At 45.8% G+C, this 22,119-nt stretch overlaps 1 protein-coding gene across 1 annotated transcript in view; it reads left to right on the forward strand.

Annotated features, from left to right (window-relative positions):
• Positions 1–896: 896 nt before the first annotated feature.
• The window catches only part of evpla (envoplakin a), an 85,444-nt gene continuing 64,221 nt past the window's right edge, over positions 897–22,119 (forward strand). Inside the window, exon 1 of the mRNA XM_072558185.1 lies at positions 897–1,141. Within this exon, the coding sequence (XP_072414286.1) occupies positions 1,089–1,141 (53 nt within the window). The 5' untranslated portion in view covers positions 897–1,088. The remainder of the gene's footprint in view (positions 1,142–22,119) is intronic.

Raw genomic sequence — 22,119 nt, forward strand, 5'->3', positions numbered from 1 at the left:
CTCCGGATTAACCCTTTCCAACCCATGTACAAAACTCAGTAAAATCAGGAGATCTGTCATGACTTGAGCAGTCCAGACTGATATTCTGAGCACCCTGAGAGTATGGTACAGGTCCTCTCCCTCCTCTCAGGAGGACGCCGATGAAGTGATTCTGCAATAGGGTTAGCAGTTCTCTTGAGTGACAAAAGCAAATTATTATGGATGCTGGAGACCCAGTTCTGAAGAAGAGTTGTACCAGACTCGAAATGTCAACTCTATATCTTTCCCCGCAATTGCTGCCGGCCTACTGAGTTTCTCCACTACCTTCTGAATCACAGAATGAGAATCAGAGAATCATGCAATAGTTTTTTTGTGCTGAAGATCTTTAGCCTCTCTTTTTCTCTCTTTCATTCTTTCCTTCTCGCTAGTTTCCTTTCTTTCTTGCTCTATCTATTTTATCTCTTCTCTGCTTCTATTTTTTTCTCTCTATTCTTTTTTGTCTCTCTCTCGCTCTTTCTTTCTCTCTCTGTTTCAATTCTCTTTCTCTCTTTCTTTAATATTTTCTCTCTTTCTCTCCCTATTCTTACTTTCGGTGTCATTCTCTCCTCTTTGTTTCACTCTGATACTCTCATTCTCTTTCTTTCTCTCTTCCTGCTGTCCCCATTTCCACCAAACCCTTCACTTCCCACTCAGTGTGCGACCCTTCCATGTGAGAGCAGAAATGCAACTGAAGTCCTTTTAAATTACTGACTGCCTGAAAGTTCAGCTCCCTAGCAATTGGACTCTGTGTACCTTCATGATTCATTGGGCTGAGGTGGGTGGAGTAACTGGCTTCTCCTTCTCTCAGTCACATTCCCTTCTGAACCAGTTCTGCAAGTTTCACATCAACCTGAAACTCTGTGCTTGCTCTTCCTTGGATCACCTGTCATTGAAAAGGACCCTCCCTCCAAGCCCAACTTTCACTGAGAGTTGGAATTTGCTGTGCACACGCACACTGTCTGCGTATCTGCATGTGGGTATTTGTGTAAGAGACAGAGCCTCGGACAGGCACAGGGAGAGCCACAAAGACTGAATCAGAATAACAGGGATTCATTGACATCAGAGGCAACATGTTCACGAAAAAGAGCACGTTTAAGGTCTCCCCGAGCAGCAAGACATCAAAGTGAGTAGCAATCCTCGTCCTAGTAATCTGGTTACAGCTGATGGCACCAATGTCCAGAATAGAGTTGTTGGTGATGGTGGTGAATACAATGTGGGAGTCCTCTGACTAGCAAGTTGATTGCTTAATGCAAAAGTATGATATGCATTATCGGCTGATTCCTGGCTTTACTGACCAGTGTATTGTTAGGCATTAAAACAAATTATTACAGTAAAATGTAACAGAATACTAATTGAAACGGGTCTCAAAAGATTTACAAGTAGCATTTACAGCAGTAAAATCTGAAAATTTTCCAAATATTGTTCAAATAGCTAATGGTTCCATACTGTCACCATTGGTTCTGGATGTTGAATCTTAGACTGATGCTCATGTCTTTTTTTACTGTACAGTTTTTAACAGTACTCAGGAGCTCTACATGAAAGCAGAAGTCAGTCATTGTTTGAATTTGGATTTCTTTTCAGACCCGGAATCTGGATTGTGACATGACATTTTATGGCAACTTACATGATCACGTAGGGACTGGTGGGGAAGGGAAGAATTTGATATAATAGGAAGGGTTTCGAGGGATATGGGCCAAGTGCTGGCAAATGTGACTAGATTAGGTTAGGATAACTGGTTAGCATAGATGGGTTGGACCAAAGGGTCTGTTTCTCTGCTGTACATCTCTATGACTCTATGACAGAGGTGATTTGGCTGTCTGATGAAGGGCTTTTGCCCGAAACGTCGATTTCGCTGCTCGTTGGATGCTGCCTGAACTGCTGTGCTCTTCCAGTACCACTAATCCAGTATTTGGTTTTCAGCATCTGCAGTTATTGTTTTTACCTTGTCACGGTGTGTGGCTGAATAATCAAAACTCATCCTCTTTCCTCTGACAAAAGAAGTCATTTGCATCAGGTATGGACAATTAGGGCCGAGTATAAAAAAGCTACATCAAAGAAGCAATTCTCTCCAAAGACCCTTCCATTAAATATTTAATCCTGTATAAGTGTTGTGAACTCCCAACACAAGGCACTCTGACAGCTGCAAGGGTATTGTTGGTTTCAGGTTGGAGGCATCAAATCCATCATCCTGCTCTGAGTCACAATTCTCAACCTTCACAAAAATTTCAATAGGTTGCCATAACTACATCTATACCAGGTTAAAAATCCACTGGTCATCTTGAAATTGGCCACAGCCTTTAGGGCCGTTCACATTATTTACAGTCAAAGTGGATTGGACAACTGCAGAAGCTGCTTAGAACACACCATTCTTATAACAACTCCAGGCTAACCATGTTCACAGCGTCTTGACTTTTTCCATTCAGATAGACTTGGAGTTGGACTGTAAGTTTGACAGCTGTTCATAGGCCATTCGCTGGTATGGCCTGTGACTTTTGGGGAATTGTAGTCATTTGTTAATCATCCTGTTCAGAGATGTTGTGGCATACAAGGTGGGACTTGAACCTAGGTCTCCTGCTTGAGGGGCAGAGATACTACCTCTGCACCAAAACAGCTGTTTTGGGGAATTGTACTTTTAGAAGTGTAATGCATGGGCAGGTATTGAGTTATGGCTGTTTCCATATAGGCACTGTGTTGTTGGTGCATTGTGGATTCGAGAAATGCCTGGTACCTATCCATTTCATTTCCATATATTCAAAGTTTTGGATGATGGTGAATTCAGACTGGGAGCTGTACGGTTAACACAACTCCTGAAGAAATGCTGTGCAGACAGCAATACCTTTATTCTCAATCTTGATGTGTACCCTGGAGATAAATAGAAATTTAATCTGAGTTTCAACATATTTTCCTTGGACATAAACTCATTCCTGTTCTGTGGGTTGGATATTTGCCACATTTCTAGTTATTTTCGAAGCAACCTGTTCAGGGATTTATTACACACCTCTGGAGCAGGTGGACTTGAACCTTTCAAATTAAATTTAAAACAGGAGATAAAAATGGAAACAAAAGATATTGCTCAGTCATAGTTGGTAGCTGAGTAAATTGCTGATTGGTATTTTGTGTATAAATGTGTGTCTTAGCTCTGTGGGAACACCTTTTGCTTCTGGTGAGAGGCTGCTATTTCAGGCTAATGTTTCAATGCAGCACTGAGGGAGTGCTGCTCTGAGGTGAAGTGTTAAATGGAGGCTCCAGCTGCCTTCTCAGGTCAGCGTTGAGGATCAAGATGCACGATTCAAAGAGAGTTGCTCCCAATAGTGTACCCTCACAGGTGGTCTGGTCTGTGTCTTGCTGTTTCTGGGATCCTGCTGTGCTGAAATTGTCTGCTGAGATTCCTGCCTTACCTAGGTGACTTTACTTCATTGGTCATAAAGCTCTTTGTGTCTCAGTTTGCAGGAGTGCTGTGTAATGACAATTTGTCAATACGACCTGGCTTAGTCTGTGGTGTGATCCCATTGTTAAACTGGTTAATGATCCAAGGTTGAAATGTGTGACGCTGGAAAAGCACAGCCGGTCAGGCAGCATCTGAGAAGCAGGAGAGTTGACAGTTCAGGCACAAGCCCTTCATTAGGAATGTTGTGGGGAAAGGGGGCTGAGAAATAAATAGGAGGCTGGGGTGGGGATGAGAGGAAGGTAGTTGGGAAGGTGATAGGTAGATGCAGATGAGGTGGTGATGGTGATAGGTCAGAGGGAATGGTGGAGCCAATAGGTGGGAAGGAAGATGGAGACGGAAGACAGTTCAAGAGGGCAGTGCCGAGTTGGAGGGTTTGAACTGGGATAAGGTGGGGGGAGGGGAGATAAGGAAACTGGTGAAGTCAACATTGATGCCATGTCATTGGAGGATTCCAAGGCAGAAGATGAGATGTTCTTCCTCCAGGTGTCGGGTAGTGGATTTGGCAGTGGAGGAAGCCTGGGACTTGCATGTCCTTGGCGAAGTGGGAGGTGAAGTTGAATTGGTCGGCCATGAGGGCGGTGGGTTTGTTTGGTGCGTGTGTCCCAGAGATGTTCCCCATTTTGATCAGTACTTAAAGTGCTGGGGGACTTGAACAATACAGTATACAAATGAACCACTTGGAAGTGACCGCTAAAAAAGCATAATGACATATTTCAGGGGCAAATCTGGCCAATAGATTTCCTCATGAGTTGGAAACTGTCTCGTTACTGGGCAGGGAACAGCCAGTGGAGATAAGGAGCTCTTTTTAAGGTTGGCGATCTGTGACCAGTGGGATTCCACAGGGATCAGCGTTGGGACTCATAACTGTTTACAACCTATATTAAAGACAGAGGAAAGAAACAAATGCACTGTAGCCAAATTTGCAGGTGACACAAAAATAGGTGAAATGGCAAGTTGCAAGAGGATTACACTGAGGAAAGATATTATTTCATTCAAGGTAGTTGAAAGAAAGTTCACAAAGGATGATCCATGGTATGGTAGGATTGTCCTTATGAGTCAAAGGTTAAATGGCTTAAAGGTCTAAACTGGAGCTTAGAAGAATGAGACAGTCTCATTGAAACATATTGGATTCTTAAAGGGCTTGACAGGGTCAATGCTGAGAGGATGTTTCCCCTAGTGGGAGAGTCTACGACCAGAGGGCATAGTCTCAGAATAAAGGGGCACCAATTTAAGACTGAGATGAGGGAGAATTTCTTCTCTCAGGAGGTTGTGAGTCATAGTGCTGTACAGCATGGAAACAGACCCTTTGGTCCAACTCATCCATGCCGACTACATATCCTAAATTAATGTAGTCCCGTTTGTCAACATTTGGCCCTTTTCCCTCTTTGGAACTCCTTGCCACAAAGAACTGTGGGGACTGAGTCTTGTATATGTTTAAGGATGAGCCAGAGAGATTCTTGTTCAGTCAAGGAATCTAGGGTAATGGGGAAAGGGCAAGGAAGTGGATGTGGGCATGTCAGATCAATCACGATCCTGTTGAATGGGGAAGCAGACTCGAGGGGCCAAATAGCCTACTGTTGTTCCTATTCCCTACTGGCTTAATGTTTCTTCCAAAATCCCCGTTTCGACGTTGTTTTATTTCATCAATATTTTGCAGTCACCTGACTTTGAAATGGTCGACAAGAATGCCAGGAATTCAGGGTGGGGAGGATGTAATGTCATGTGAGGACTACACCCCATTCCTCAGATGTAATAGAATGATCAGCGTTGTTAATTCGCCATTCCACAGGCGAGTCACACCACTATCTGGAAGAGGGTGTTATCGGAGTTGTGGTGACAGACTCTGCCTGTTTGTGGCCCATTACTAGTGCGGGGTGGGGGGCAGTCAGTTTAAGATGGCTGTTTGCTGATGGAGGGGACACTCAGGGTGTAATAAGTACAACCATTTCCATAGCAAACATCATCTTTTAATAGAAGGTGAAATCACTTCAATCTGACGGTGCTGGACCACTGCCACAAAGCAAACACGATAAAGGTTCACAAATAAATAGTCATAGATAGTGTTTAATAATCACTAATGTCTCCATGTCAGCAGTCAGCAAATGTACAAGCCCTTCCCTGGGAGTGATTGTTTTTCCCCCATTATAAATTTCACCTCCTCTTGTGTTCGTTGGCCCCTCTCGAGGCTCAAACCATTTCATGGGCAACGTTTCACAGGATCAAACCACCCTTCTATCATTGCCCAAGTAACCATTATTCACAAGTCTGCCCAAAAACTGCAGTCCTTATACACATCCATACCCCACAAGGATAGTCTCCACGCCCTCTGATTCTTCCTCTCCAACAGACCCATCCATTTCCCCTCCACCAATACCTTCCTCTGCCCCACCAATACGCTCTTCTGCCTCACCAATACCCTCCTCTGCCCCACCAATACCCTCCTCTGCCCCACCAAACTGGTCCTCACCCTCAATAACTTCTGTTTTAACTCTTCCCATTTCCTCCAATTGCACAGAGTGGTCATGCGCACCCAGATGGGCCCTAGCTATGCCCGCCTCTTTGTTAGCTATGTCGAGCAGTCCCCCTTTAGTACCTACACAGGCAGTCCCTTACTCACAAAGATTGCTGACCAGCTATTCAGCAGTGATAGGCATCAGAGCTAAGCCTGAGTCTGTCTGTGGCAGCTGCTCACAACATGCTCATATTTGATAATGGTCACAAAATGACAATCTTGAAGATTTTTCCTTCCCCCTTCATGAACTAAAGCAACTCTATTGCAGCCCAGTTGAGATCCGCTAACTCTCCTGGGACTGCAATTCAAACCGCAGATCTTCCCGATCCAAATTCACACACCCTGTAACTTCAACTTACTTTAATTGAGAAAGAAAAGGAAATAGTTTCATTTCCGCAGTGCCTCTCAAGACCTCAGGACATCTCAAAGCTCTTTACGGTTAAAACCATAATTTGAAGTGTAATTTTGGGATGATAAAAACCAGCTCGTGCACAGCAAGATTCCAGAAACAGAAACTTGCCAATGATCTGTTTCAGGTGTTGGCTCGGGCTGAGTAATGGGAAGGGGTGAATCACCTGCTCTTATTTGAATAATGCAAATGGGGTCAAGGCCGCAGTTTCATATCACATCCAAATCAAGGCACTGTTGGCAATGCAGCACTCCCTCAGTGCAGCATCACAGTGTCAGCCTGCATTTCTGCCTAAGTGCCTGGATCCGGGCTCGGACCCATAACCTGAAGGCTAAAAGGCGAGAATTCTCTTCAGTGACGAGGCTTATCCGACAATTCTTAGCTGAGTGGGAAGTCAGGCTGGCAAGGGATATGGTTGGGGACTGATTGATCTCATGGTTAGGTAATGGCAATGAGCCCCACAGACTATTGCACGGCCTGTGAGTCTAGGGACTGGGGAGCTGTCATTGAAATGCTAACATTCCCAAGTGTAGACACTGAGGATGTATGTTCAGACTGCCCCACAGCACCTGAAGGAATATAAATTAATTTAAAACTGGAAGCTAAAACCTGTCTCAATGACAATGATTATCAATTGCTGTAAAAAAGCCATCCCATTCACTAATATCCTTTAAAGAGGAAAATTTGCCATCTTTACCTGGCCTGGCCTACGTGTGATTCCAGAACCACAGTAATGTGGTCGATCTAGCTTGCTCCTCAGTTCAAGGGCGATTAGGGCTGGGCAATGAATATGAGCCTTACCAAAAACACCCAAATCCTAAGAAATAGACGTTCTCCCTCCAATTTCACCATTGCTTTATTCTGACTGGGTTACTGCAGGAAAAGGGGTGGCTGTCTGAAGACCCGGAACTGGGAGCGGGAAACTCTTAGGATGGGCAGTTTTATGCTGGAGATACCTCAACAAAGGGTTAGAGGACCCATAACGGAGAAAGTACAAAACACCAAGGTTTGTCTTAAATATTTAAACAATAAACTTAACTTGATGACCTACTTTGGTGGGCAGTTAAGTTTCACCCATGCTACCAAAACACAAACAAGAGACAAGAAGAGCCCTCTTGGCACTTAGGGCCTGCTCTGCCATTCAATAAGATCATGGCTGATCTGATTTTAACCTCACCTATACACTCCTGCATCTCCCGATAATCTTTCATCCCCTTGGAAATCAAGAATCTATCTGCCACCGCCTTAAAATATTTAAAGATTCTGCATCCACTGCCTTTTGAGGAAGAGAATTCTATAGACACACAAGCGTCTGAGAGAGGAAAAAGTAAATGTTTCCTCATTTCTGTCTGAACTGTCAAGGGAGACAGTGAGGCCTGCAGATGCTGGAGAGTCAGAATCGATAAAGTGTGGTGCTGGGAAAAGCACAGCAGGTCAGGCAGCATCCGAGGATCAAGAGAGTCACCACCATTTCAGGCAGGACCCTGATGAAATGTCCTGCTCAAAACGTCGACTCTTCTGCTCCTCAGCTGCTGCCTGACTTAATTGAAATGTCAGGGAGCCAATGGTCTAGTGGTATTATTGCTGGACTAATAATCCGGACACCCAGGTAATGTTCCAGGGCCTGGGTTCAAATCCTGTCATGGCAGATGGTCAAATTCGAATTCAATGCAAGAAAAGGAAATTCTGAAATTAAGAGACTAATGTTGTCCATTGTCAATTGTTGCAATAACTCCTCGGGTTCACTAACTGCCATTCTTATCTGGTCTGGCCTACATGTGATTCCAAACCCACAGCAATGTGATTGACTCGTAACTGCCCTCTGGGCAATTAGAGGCAGGCAATAAATGTGGCCGAGTCAGTGATATCCTCAATCCATGAATGAATGATTAGAAGAAAATGTGTGACTGCATATTTTAAACTCATGGGCCTGGAGTCACATGTAGACCAGACCGGGTAAGGATGGCAGATTCCCTTCCTTAAAGAGCATGAATGAACCAAAAGTGTCCTCTCAGCAATTGATGATAATTTATTGATCATCATCATAAGGAACAGGAACAGGAGTAGGCCATTCGGCCCCTCAAGCCTGCTCCACCATTCAACTAGATCATGGTCGATCTGTCACTCCTTATATTCACTGTCATTGAGACTATTTTTTTTAATTACATTTATTAATTGAATGGGATTCAAACCCAGATCCCACGTGGTCTTCTGGGTTATGAGTTCAGCGATATAAGTACCATAGCACCAGCTCTCCACTAAGTGGTATGTTAGTGGGTGAGATGAGGACAGCCCCTTGAATTGCAATGGTCTTTCCCATTTCTCCAGAGGAAGTTCACCCTTTTTTAAAAAAAATGGTGTTCAGGGGGCTGTGGATTGTTTCAAACTCCTGTCTGTTGAAAATCCTGAGAGAGATGCGTGTGGGCCCCAGTGGGTCTCACTTGGGTGGCCATTTGTCAGAAGTGCTTGTCACACAGGGCTCTATGTAGTGATGTGTTCCTCATACACAGACACACACTAGATACTGATTAAGATCAGGAGCCTGGTTTCTCTTAATATCCTCTCCCTAGCTTGGAGCTTTGAGACTAGTTGGCACACCCTGATCGCCTCCTAACTGAGATCATCTGACGAAAGAACTTGCTTTCATATTGTACCTCTCACAATCTTGGGACATCTCCAAATGCATTTAAATACTTTTGAAATGTATTTGCTGTTGTAATGTCGGAACTGCAGGATCCAGTGTACACACAGCAAACCCCAGAGAAACCACAATGTGATTACAGCTGGGTAAGGTACTCTTGTGAAACCTGTGCATGACATTGGCCTCAGTCTAACGTAACAGTCCAAAGATATGACACCTCCAACCATGCAGCTGTCCTTCAGTGGGTCACTGATGTCTCAGCCTGGGCTCTGAGCCCACGGGTTGGGAGTGGGAACTTGGCCAAATGACTTTCTGAACCAGTCATGATTTGTAGATGCCGATGCTGGTCTGGGCTGCACAAAGTTAAACATCACACGACACCAGGTTATAGTCCAACAGGTTTAATTGGAAGCAATTCGGAGTGCTGCTCCTTCATCAGATGGTTGGGATGAACCACCTGATGAAGGAGCAACGCTCCGAAAGCTAGTGCTTCCAATTAAACCTGTTGGACTATAACCTGGTGTTGTGTGATTTTTAATTCTGAATCAGTGTGTTGGTGCTACCTACTGAACTGGCTCATCCATAAGCAGTGTGCGTTTTTAACTGCTAACATACTGACAATAACCTTACCACCCCCCCCCCCCCCCCCTCCCCCCCAGACTCTCACTGAACAATATTGTCAGACATTAAGACAAATCCCCACATTCCTTCATTTTCATACAGTGAAGATCCCATGGGTGGACCACTTCCTCCTTCCTACAGGAAATTCATTGTTATTAATGTGAATCCAGACAGTGGGATAGGAATAGGCATACGGTATCATTCCAGTGGGACACTCAGCTCTAATTCCTATATCGTGTTAGATTCAAACTGTGGTCCCACAAGCCCCATAATGTCGAAATACAGAAGCAGCCAATCGGTCCCTCGAGCCCCTTCTATCATGAAGTTAATTCCTGGCTGCTCTGTCCCCTTTACCCACCAAGTTCCATAACCCTTAATACCCATATCCACTCACAGAAAAAAATCTAAATTTAAACCTTTAATTGATCGTCAACAGCTCTTTTAAGGGATCAGTTCCCACTGTCATGTGTGTGAAGAACCATGCCTGAATGTTAATTGTTTATTCCTGTAGGGTAAAGAGCTTCTGTTTATCCACCTGGTCAACTGTTTCATTCATTCCAAACACCTCTGGTAGGTCATTCCTTAGTCTTCTACACTCATGATGCAGGCCACAGTGTAGTTATCCTTCAGAGCGACACAGGTAATATCTGCTCCTGGTGCCTGTGTGTTAACATCATGGATCAAATTCCTTTATTCCTCTTTTTTTTGGGCGGTCAGCTTTATAATTTACAACGTGTATCAATCATATTTGTGATGGAATTAGCATTGAATATAGGAATCGGGAGCAAGAGACTCTTTAACACCTTGAACCTGCTCCACATTCAATAGGCCTGAGGCTGGTTTGAATGTGTTTTCAACTGCACTCTCCTGCCTCCTCCTGATCATCTTAAATGCCCCTGGTCATTATCACAGTGCTGCTCTGAGAGCTTGCTGTGAGCCAGTTGGGTGCTGAATTGGTCAACAATCTATCTACCTCGATCTGAAAAATACTCCATGATTTGGAGGAGCCGGTGTTGGACTGGGGTAAACAAAGTTACAAATCGCACAACACCAGGTTATAGGCTCACAGCTGCCTGTTCTTCGCATCATGGGTCGAAGGGCCTGTTCCTGTGTTGTACTGCTCTATCTCCATCGTTAAGTGGGTTCTGTTTAAACTGTCCCCCTCATTTCGGTCTCTCCCACAAGAGATAACATTAACAATAACCTGATGTAACCCTGAAAGTTAGGCCCTCACTGTGTTGGGCAGTTGAGAGCCAGCTATTGTGCTACTAGACCATTGACATGTTCAGGAAAACTGAAAGGCAAGACAAGTGAGTTTTGAGAAGGCAGCTTTATAGCTGGAGTGTGAACCAGACTCTCCCTTGCACCTTCATTTTGTGATGATGAATTCCAGTTCAGTCTGAGGTATGGGTCAGAGATCACAGGTTGGAGTAACACAGCTATTCATTTTGTGTCCTCCACGATGTTCCAAGGCACCCTAAATCCAATAACGTGTCATCACTGTTGCAATATAGGAAACGCAGCAGCCAATTTGTACACAGCAAGATCTCACTAACAGCACTGCTGGGCGATGGAAGCAGTAATGGTGAGATCATTTGTTCCAGTGATTCTAGTTCCATTGGCTGGGAGATAAATATCAACAGAACACCACAGAATCACAGAATTATTACAATACCGAAAAGGCCATTCAGTCCAACATTTTTTTAATTTCAAAAATAAACTTTATTCATAAAATTATTTGGGTCTCTTTTCAATTGATCATGCCATTCTTGTGCACACATATCATTACTTTACATACAGACATCAACATTTATTTTTCATATATACAAGTCTGTACATTTACCATCCCCAACATGCCCTATTGATTCTATTACCTAGGCCAATCTCCTGCCTTTCAGGCCAATCTCCTGCCTTTCCCCCACATCCTTGCACACCATTTCGATCCAAATAGCCTCTTCTGAAAGAAAGCAAAAAAATTTACATTTATATGGTGACGCTTCATAACCACTGGACATCTCAAAGGGCTTTACTGTACAGCCAATGGAGGTCCTTTTGAAGGGCAGCCATTGTTGTAATGCAGCAGCCAGTTAGCTGACAGCAAGCTCCCACAAGCAGCACTGTGATAGTGATCAGCTACTGGGTGCTTTTTTATAGTCCGGTAGTTTGTATTCATTATTGGAATGTGAGTTCCTCTGGTCAAGTCCAGTATTTATTGCCCATCCTGAAATGCCCTTGAACTGAATGCTGTGGTAATCCATTTCAGGGGCTGTTAAGAGACGACTCTGTTAAGAGGCGACTCTGTGGGTCTGGAGTTAAAAGTAGGCCAGAGCGGGGCAAGTCATGAGGGGTTAAGAACTTGCCTGCTCTTCTTGAAGGGGAGAAAGTGAGGACTGCAGATGCTGGAGATCAGAGCTGAAAATGTGTTGCTGGAAAAGTGCAGCAGGTCAGGCAGCATCCAAGGAGCAGGAGAATCGACGTTTCGGGCATGAGCCCTTCTTCAGGAATGTTTTGAAGGGGAGTTCTTGAACTCCCCTTCTTGAAGGGGAGTTAATCTTTCACATCCAATTAAGGCAGAGGATGGGCCTTGGCTTAACTAAAAGTTCACACCCTCTCTGATAGGGCAGCACTCCCTCAGCGCTGACCCACTGACAGTGCAGCACTCCCTCAGCGCTGACCCACTGACAGTGCAGCACTCCCTCAGCACTGACCCTCTGACAGTGCAGCACTCCCTCAGTACTGAGTCTCCAATAGAGCAGCACTCCCTCAGTACTGACCCTCAGACAGTGCGGCACTCCCCCAGTATGGAGCCTCCAACAGTGTGGCACCCCCTCAGTACAGACCCTATGGTGTGAGGAACACCCTCAGTACTGACTGTCCACTCCCTTGCTACTGCACCGACGTGTCAATTGTCATTTTGTGCTTGCCGTGGGACTTGAACTTTAACCTGGAGGTGAGATTATCAGCAACAGAGAGCAGTGACAGCCCCAGAGTTGACACACAGTGCCTGTCCTCCCACAAAATCAAAACAAAAGCTTGCAGGCTCCAGAAATCTGAAGCAAACATGGAGAATGCTGGAGAAACTCGGCAGCATCCTTGAAGAGAAGAAACAGTTAATGTCTGATGTTGAGCGACTCTTTGTCAGAACTGTGTCTGTCTATCCCTGACTCCTGCTTGTTGTTTTGTTTTGTTGTTGTGACTCCTCAAGGTAAGGACTTTGTCTTTACGCTGCTGACACCAAACCAAACTTTACAGGAATTTCTGCAGGAAACTCAGGACTTTAATTGGGATTCTGAAGAACGAAAAGCAATCCGCCAGTGTTGGAGTCTGTAACTGGGATAAGGAAATCCAATGCCAGTGCTGTGCTTCCCAAAGTGGGCTCTGGACCCCAGGAAGTGTTGCAAGCAAAGATTTTGAGTCTGAGTCAGCAAGGACCAATCCATTCCCTACCCCATTACTGCGCATCCCTCTGCTCCAGGTCCAAGATTCTTAGCAGGGTGTGGTAGGAGAGATGTGGAAAGGTTGTTTCCCCTCGTGGAAGAGTCTTGGACCAGAGGGTGTGATCTCAGAAAAAGGGGTTGCACATTTAGGACAGATTTGAGGAGGAATTTCTTCTCTCTGAGGGGAGTGAAGCTGTAGAATTCTTTACAGCTGTCACTAAATAAATTCAAGGCTGAGACTGACAGATTTTTAATCAGTAAGAGGGAATCGAGGGTTATGAGGAAAGTGGAGGTGAGGATTATCAGATCTCATTTAAAATTGGAACAGAATGGCCAACTTCTACTGTTATAGGCCCATCCCCACTGCTCACCGAGGGGTCTCTACAGTTTCAAGTCTCAAGATGGGGCCATGTTGGGACAATGTCTGGGAAGCACTGTGTTGGTGTCATGCCAACATGTCTCTGTTAAAAGGTTTCTTAAGTTCTACTCCAGCAGCTTGAGGGCCAAAACCAGGCTGAAGCTCCGGCACTGAGGGAGTGCCAAAGAGTCAGAGATGTTCTCTCTCCGGTGAAACATTAAACCCAAGGTCTCAGCCAATAGTAAACACAAACAGATAGCCATACAGGAGCTCCATGTGTAAGAGTTTGCTTCCCCTAACAGATCCAAATAAAAACAGCCACGCCATAAACTGACATTTGTTTCAGAAAGGGACTGGTCTGTCACCTTCAATTGCAGTTTACCAAAGAACACAATGTGCATTGCTGTGTATTAGGATTTCAGGTTATGTTTTGTCATTTGTGAAGCAGGAATTTCCTCAGATTACAATGAACTACTGCAGGTTAATAAGAGCACAGAGTCTAAATGGTAGATTTGACTTCCAACCCCTGAGCAATGGGCCAGGATACAATCAGAGACAGCCTGAAACTGTTGTCTTGTACTGAGTTCAGGAACTTGAGGGGGTAATCTGATCGAGGCAGATTTGAATGGGTAAATACAGAGGAACGATTTCCACTGGTGTCATTGTTCAGATGATACAATCGTGACAACAACAACAAACTATGCTTATGAAGCCCCGATTTAGCAGAATAGAACATCTTGAAGTGTTTGACAGGAACATTATCAAACAAAGACTGATACTGGATTAGTGGTGCTGGAAGAGCACAGCAGTTCAGGCAGCATCCAACGAGCAGCGAAATCGATGTTTCAGGCAAAAGCCCTTCATCAGGAATAAAGACAGTGAGCCTGAAGCGTGGAGAGATAAGCTAGAGGAGGGTGGGGGTGGGGAGAGAGTAGCATAGAGTACAATGGGTGAGTGGGGGAAGAGATGAAGGTGATAGGTCAAGGAGGAGAGGGTGGAGTGGATAGGTGGAAAAGAAGATAGGCAGGTCGGACAAGTCCGGACAAGTCAAGGAGACAGTGCTGAGCTGAAAGTTTGAAACTAGGATCAGGTGGGCGAAGGGGAAATGAGGAAGCTGTTGAAGTCCGCATTGATGCCCTGGGGTTGAAGTGTTCCGAGGCGGAAGATGAAGCGTTCTTCCTCCAGGCGTCTGGTGGTGAGGGAGCGGCAGTGAAGGAGGCCCAGGACCTCCATGTCCTCGGCAGAGTGGGAGGGGGAGTTGAAATGTTGGGCCACGGGGCGGTTTGGTTGATTGGTGCGGGTGTCCCGGAGATGTTCCCTAAAGCGCTCTGCTAGGCTACTTTTTACCCCAAACAAAGACTGATGTTGTGCCAGACAGGATATAACATCACAAGACATAGGAGTAGGAAAAGGCCGCTTGGGTTTTAAGGGGGAGAGAGAATTTTGTTTTTATTCACTCACAGGACGGGAGCATCTCTGGCTGGACTATCATTTATTGCCCATCCCTAATGGCCCAGAGGGTAGTTAAGAGTCAACCACATTGCTGTAGGTCTGAAGTTGCATGTAGGCCAGACCAGGTAAGAATGTCAGATTTCCTTCCCTGTGGGACATTAGTGAACCAGATGGATTTTTTTCAATAGTTGACAATAGATTCATGGTCATTAATTGAATCTCAATTCCAGATCTTTATTAAATTCAAATTCCACCATCTGCTATGACAGGATTTGAACCTGTTTCCTCAGAGCATTTCCTGGGTCTCTGAATTAACAGCCCAGCGATAATACACTAGGCCATTGCCTCCCCAAAGTAAGCAGGGAATCCCAGGTGAAGGCGGGGCCAAGAGATTAAAATCGAGGATCTACACGATGTTTTAGAAGAGTAGATTATGGGGATATTGAAGGCTATGGAGGGATCTGCAAACTCGAATAAGAATTTATAAATCTGGATGTCACTGTGCTGGGACCAAACCAACACAGTATTGACAAGGGGGTGGGCTTAACAACTTGCTGCAAGTTAGGACAGAGTTTTAAATGGTCAAAACATTGAGTATAGGAGTTGGGAGATCATGTTGCAGCTGTACAGGGCATTGGTAAGGCTACTTTTGGAATATTGCATGCAATTCTGGTCTCCCTCCTATAGAGTGGATGTTGTGAAACTTGAAAGGGTTCAGAAAAGACTTACAAAGAATGTTGCCAGAATTGGAGGTTTGAGCTATGGGGAGAGGCTGAATGTGCTGGGGCTGTTTTCACTGGAGCGTTGGAGGCTGAGGGGTGACCTCAGAGACATTTATAAAATCATGAGGTGAATGGATAGGGTGATTAGACAAGGTCCCTTCTCTGGGGTGGGGGGGGGGGGGGGGGTCCAGAACTAGAGGGCACAGAGTTGGGTGAGAGGGAAAAGATTTAAAAGCGACTTAAGGGGCAACTTTTCACACAAACGCTGGTACATGTTAGGAATGAGCTGCCAGAAGAAGTGGCAGAGGCTGGTACAATTACAACATTTAAAAGGCACCTGAATGGGTATATGAATCAGAAGGATTTAGAGTGATATGGACTTAATGCAGGCAAATGGGACTAGGTTAGGTTAGGATATCTGGTCGGCATGGACAAATTGGGTCTGTTTCCATGCTCTACATCTCTATGACTCTATGACCTCAAACATATCGAAGGTTGGGAGATCAAAGTTTTGAGTCATTCTCCCTCTTGCGTGAATGGCATCTGATGGCATTATTCTGAAACAGAAAAGGACAGTTCTTCCCAGTCTCTGGGATAATGATTATTCCTCATCTGATATCATTTACAAATCAGATTACCACGTCGTTGTGGAGTTGCTGTTTATAGGAACTTGCTCTGTGCAAATTGTGCTGCTGCATCTCTTGCCTTACGACAGGGACCACATTTTAAAGCAGAACTGCATTGGCCGTAACATGCTATAAAAATGCAAATCTTTCTTTCCCACTGTACCTGTCCATATACCTGCTCTTATAAACACTCGGTGACCACACCTCAATACTGAGCGAGCAGGATTCCTTCCTTTGCCAATCACATTCTCGCTGGCTGTCACAAAGGAGCCTGAGTGGGCGGCTTGGCTCCAGAAACACCAACCTGCCGATGCAGTTTGGCTGCATTTTCCAGCCCCCAGGGCTCTGCCGTACATTGATATCCCAGCGATCCGGGCGGACCAGTTCCAAACACCTGGTGCCACCCCTCTCCCTCCTCAGTGCCTGAACTCAAAGCAGGAGTGGTGTGTCAGAGTTTAGATACACAAGGCTTGGACTACAACAACAACTTACCCCACAGGTCATTTATCCCGACTTGATGACCCTCTTCAGTCCCCAACCCCAGTTACACGTCAGTCTGGTCCTTTTCCCTTGTGTCTCGGCCTTCTCTGTGTTATTCACCATTCCCTGTGATAGTGAGTCCTAGAGTCATACAGCACCCAAACAGACGATTGAGGGTTTCACATCCTAACTAACTCTGAGGAAAGAGGTTTCTCCCAAATTTTCCATTGGTTATATTTGTGACTCTTGTTTATTGATTGTCCTGGTCTCCCCCGCAAATGGAAATTTTGAATTGAATTTTGGTCTTCTAGTCTGAGGAAGGACATTCTGGCAACTGAGGGAGTCCAGTGAAGGTAGGACTGACATATGAGGAAAGACTAGATTGACTGAGCTTGTATTCACTGTAATTTAGAAGTGTGGGGTGTGTGGTGGTGGGGGGTGGGTGGAATCTCATAGAAACATATAAAATCCTGAAGGGACTGGACAGGCTAAATGCAGAAAGAATGTTCCTGTTGTTGGGGAAGACCAGAATGAGGGTTCACAGTCTAAGAACAAGGGGGAAGCCATTCAGGACAGAGATGAGGAAGAATTTCTTCACTCAGAGAGTCATGAACCTGTGGAATTCTCCCTCACAGGAAGCTGTTGGGTCAGTTTGTTAGATAAATTCAAGAGAAAGCTGGATATGGTTCTTGCGGCTAAAGGGATCAAGTGGTATGGAGAGAAAGTGGGAGTGGGATACCGAGATTGCATGATCAGCCATGATCATGTTGAATGGTGGTGCAGGCTCAAAAGGGCCAAATGGCTTACTCCACCTGTATTTCAGGTAGAGGGTGGAGCCTTGAAATGCCCCCACCTTGGGGTACTAATGGTCAGGGAGTGACCCTGTTCCTGGGAGTCGATGGGTTCCTGAGGGCAACACCCTGACAGGGTGGCCAATGTAAGATGGCAGCCCAGCCTGAGAGCTTCTCACCCAATCAGAACAGTTCACAGTCTCAGTAGCACCACCCCTGGTGGTGGCCACTGCTGGCATTGCAGCTTTTGGATGTTCTTGTGTCAGCATTGTCTTACCAGACTATAGGGGGTTGCTCTCTCATTAGACAGAGAAGCGACTGGTGGCGATTTAACCTGATGGCCACCAGACCTCAGGTGAGGGAAGTGGTTGAAAAGGAGAGTCCTTCACATTAGCCTCAAAACAGTGATTTTTTTAAAATTTCAAAATATACTTTATTCATGTAAATAAATCTCTGGTACTTGTACAATTTTCCATGTTGTTCATAGTTATATACATTGCATGTCTTAACATTACAAAGAACAAATTGAATTAATCGAATTCACAGTTATCCTATTTACAGTTCCCTTTATTAACTATCCAGTCTCTTGGTACTTGGCTGTGGCTTCAGCAGAACCCACCGACTGAGTGGGTGCCCTGTTATATGAAAGCAAATGAAACTTCTTTAACCCCCAGTTTCTGGGGTTCCCATTGTCCATTTGACTGTCCTGTCTCTGGGGTAGTTTGTCTACATCCCCATCATAAGCACGAACTGCTGGACCTTCGCTGGGCTGAGGTAGCTATCCAGCTCCTCACTGGGGTCATTTACACGCTCTGGTGTCATTGAGCCAAGGCAAGGGTCCTCACTGTCCAGTTCTGTGTCTGACAATGGGACTGTCAGAGGATCACAGCTCTCAGTTGTCTGTAGTTGTGGGGCAGTGGGTACCCCCTGGTTCTCACTGGGTGGAGGGTGGACTTCGGGGGGTCCGTTGTTTCCTGGTTGGGAGGAAATGCCCTCCTCTTTACCGACGGCGCTCTGTCTCTTCTTCTGGTGGTGATGGCCTTCTTTGTGCCTATCTTCCCCCTCCGAAGAGCTGGCTGTCCCTCCCTCATGCAGCTGTCTTTTCCCCTTTTGCTGGGAGGCTTTGGGGGCCTGGCAAGATTTCCTCTTCCTGTTTTTAACAGGTATCCACTCCTCCGCCTGCTTGATTACCTCCTCCTCCATTTCTTCCATCTGCCCAGCTAGAGCTAGGATCAGCTGCTGTGTCTCCCCGCTGGCTGCTGCCTCCTCCACTCCAGCCTGTTCTTCTTTCTGGGTGCCACCAGACTCCGTTTCCCTGCTGTCTGGGTGCACCTTACTGGTCTTTGGGGGACCACGGCTCAGATTTCCACCTCTAGCCATCTGTGCGTAAGTGGGGACACCCCCCCCCCCCCCCCCCCCCCCGTCTTGGGCAGGTCTTGTACATATGGCCCGCCTCTCCGCACAGGTTGCAGCTCTTTGCTTCCTGACAGTCCTTAGTCAAGTGACCCTCCTGTTTGCAGTTCCTGCAGATGGTCCCTTTGCAATCCGCCACCACGTGTCCCGACTTCCCGCAGGTTCGGCACACTTTCGGCTGCCCTGCATATGTCAGGTAGCCTCTGCTCCCTCCGATTGCGAAGCTCGAGGGTGGGTGGAGGATGTTCCCACTATCATCGGCCCTCAGAGTTACCCTGACCTGCCGCTTATTGGTCCAGATCCCAAAGGGGTCGATCACATCAGTGGCTTCTCCCTCAACTTGGACGTACCTTCCCAGGAAGGTCAGGACATCAGCTGCTGGAACATAAGGGTTGTACATATGGATTGTAACAACCCGATTCCTCTGTGCAGGAAGCACACACAATGGAGTCGCTGACAAGATGGAAAACAGCAGCTCCCCTTCCTTCTCCTTGAAGACCTTCAGGAGCTGTTCGCACTGCTTCACGCTTCTGAAGGTCACATCTAAGTAGCCTGCCCCAGGGAAATCCTGCAGGCAGTACACGTCCGCAGCAGCAAACCCACAACAACCCAACAGTACCTTCTTGATAAACAGGGTGCGGTCGAGTGGTGTATGATCCTCAATCTTCTTCACAGTCACCCTGACTGTGTTTCGAACCCCCTGCCCAGGGCTGCGGGTAGCTGTCGAGGCCATAGCTCTGAGGTTGGCTGGTCCCCGAATTGGCGTTAGGCTGAAGCCAGCATGAAGATCCACCAAGAGCAGGTCAGCACAACCAAACGATCCTCCAACGTCCAATCACAATCCAGCAATGGTCTCCAGCAGCTCTGCCGACTCGATGGGAATTGAGCCCACGCTGTTCACCACACACTGCTCTGTAAACTAATGATCCAGTCAACTGAGCTAAACCAATACCCAGCTTTTGGGTGAGGGTGTCTCAAAGATGAGCTGCCCTCAGAATTTGGCATTTCTGTTGGGTTAAGCCCATTGGTCATTGAGTTGAGTAGGTGAGGGGGGGTGACTGTGGTACACTGGCAAGGCAGATGCCGCACAGGCAACTGGTGCTGCTGTGATCCTGTCTGTTAGCAGTGGAGTGCCCTCACCTCCCTGAACCCACCAATGGAGAACCTGGATGTACCTGACAGTCTTCCCTGGCAGGGCAGGGCCCCTCTGATACTGGCAGAACAGCCTCAGGGGCAGGAAGTAGCCTTTCCCAGGGCTGCTGATGTAGTTTGACCATCTGGTCAGTAGGAGGCGCTGCCTCTAAGAGTCTCTCACTATGTCCTGAGGGGCAGCAAGAACTCAGCCTCCCAGCTGTAACCTCTGCCAACCCCCTGCCGACCTCCCAGTCTGTTACCATGATGCTGGGAAATCTGGGCTCTTTCTATCCATGTGTACTGAACCCACTTGAACTTCCCATTCAACCTTCAGCCTCCCTGTTTCAAGAAGAAAAGAGCTTCAAACTGTTCAGTCTTTCCCGATCAACATAATCTCCCATAATCTAAGGAAACTAAACATATCTGGGTCTGTCCTCCCAAACTCTCGTTGTCAGGGAGCTTCCACAATTAACGGTGCAATGGCAACATCCCTGCATTAGTAATCCCGAGGGTCAGCCTAATGCCCTGGGGGTCACAAGTTCAAGTCCCACCATGACCATTGATTGAAATTAAATCCAACTAATAAAGAAATTTGGAATTGAAAACCAGCCTCAAGCAGAGCAACCATGAAACTATTGCTAATTATTGGAAAAACCCGTCTGATCCTCTAATATCCTTTAGACATGGCAATCTGGTATTCTTACCTGGTCTGGTCTACACATGGCTCCAGACCCACAGCAATATCATCATCTCTGAAATGGCCAAGCAAGTCACTCAGTTCAAGGATGACAGAGAGATAGACAGAGAGATAGATAGATAGATAGACAGACAGATAGATAGATAGACAGACAAATAGATAGATAGACAGACAAATAGATAGATAGACAGACAGATAGATAGATAGATAGACAGACAAATAGATAGATAGACAGACAGAGAGATAGATAGACAGACAGACAAATAGATAGACAGATAGATAGACAGATAGATAGCGAGCTCCACAGGGGAACTGCACTAAACCCTGATCCCAATACAATGAGGCCACAGTGAGGAGGAACATTTGCAGCAGTGGAGCCGCCAGGAAGAATATCAAAGACTTGTCAGAGCTGTAACGAGCAATGCAGTTTGAATGATGCACTCTGTACAGAGGTTTTACATGGGCGAGGAGCATAGGAACAGAAGTAGGCTATTCAGTCCCTTGAGCCTGCTGCCCCATTCAATAAGACCATGGCTGATCTGCGGCCTAAGTCTAAATGCCCATATAGACTTGGGCTCATATCCCTCGATACCCTTGTTTAATAAAAAAATTGTCTATCTCAGATTTAAATTTAACAATTTGAATATCATTGACTGTTGTTTAAGGAAGAGAATAAATGGGTCCTTCTCACATCGGCAGCCTGTTACTAAGTGGAGTACCACAAGGATCAGTCCTTGGGCCCCAGCTGTACATAATGTGTTTTACTGATCGGGGACCACATGTGATATTTCCAAATTTGCAGATGATCCAAAGCTAAGAAAGAACATTTGTGAGAGGAAAGTGTAAAATATTTTTCAGCAGTAGTTGAGCAGACTTAGTGAATGGACAAGAGCATGGCAGATGGAATACAATGTGGGAAAATGTCAGGAAGAACAAGTGGCAAGTGGCTGGAAAATGTAGAGGTACAAAGAGACCTTGATGTCATAGAGTCATAGAGATGTACAGCATGGAAACAGGCCATTCGGTCCAACCTGTCCATGCCGCTTGCAAATAAGTTCCTGAAGGCTAACAGACATAAGTGCAGCAAGCTATTAGGAAGGCAAATGGAGTGTTAGCCTTTGTTTGTAGAGGATTTGAGGACAGGAATAGTGAAATCTTGCTTTAACTGCATATGAACTTGGTTAGGCTGCACCTGGAGTACTGTGTGCAATTTTGGTCTCCTTATCTCAAGGAAGATAGTGGGACTTTATCATAGTTGGGGCTGTCCTAAAAGGGCTCTAGAGTTTTGAAGAATCAGACGTGATCTCATTGAAACTTACAAAATACTTCATGGCATAGACAGTGTCGATACTGGAAGATG

The sequence above is a fragment of the Chiloscyllium punctatum genome, chromosome 39 (assembly GCF_047496795.1).
Source record: "Chiloscyllium punctatum isolate Juve2018m chromosome 39, sChiPun1.3, whole genome shotgun sequence".
Lineage (NCBI taxonomy): Eukaryota > Metazoa > Chordata > Chondrichthyes > Orectolobiformes > Hemiscylliidae > Chiloscyllium > Chiloscyllium punctatum.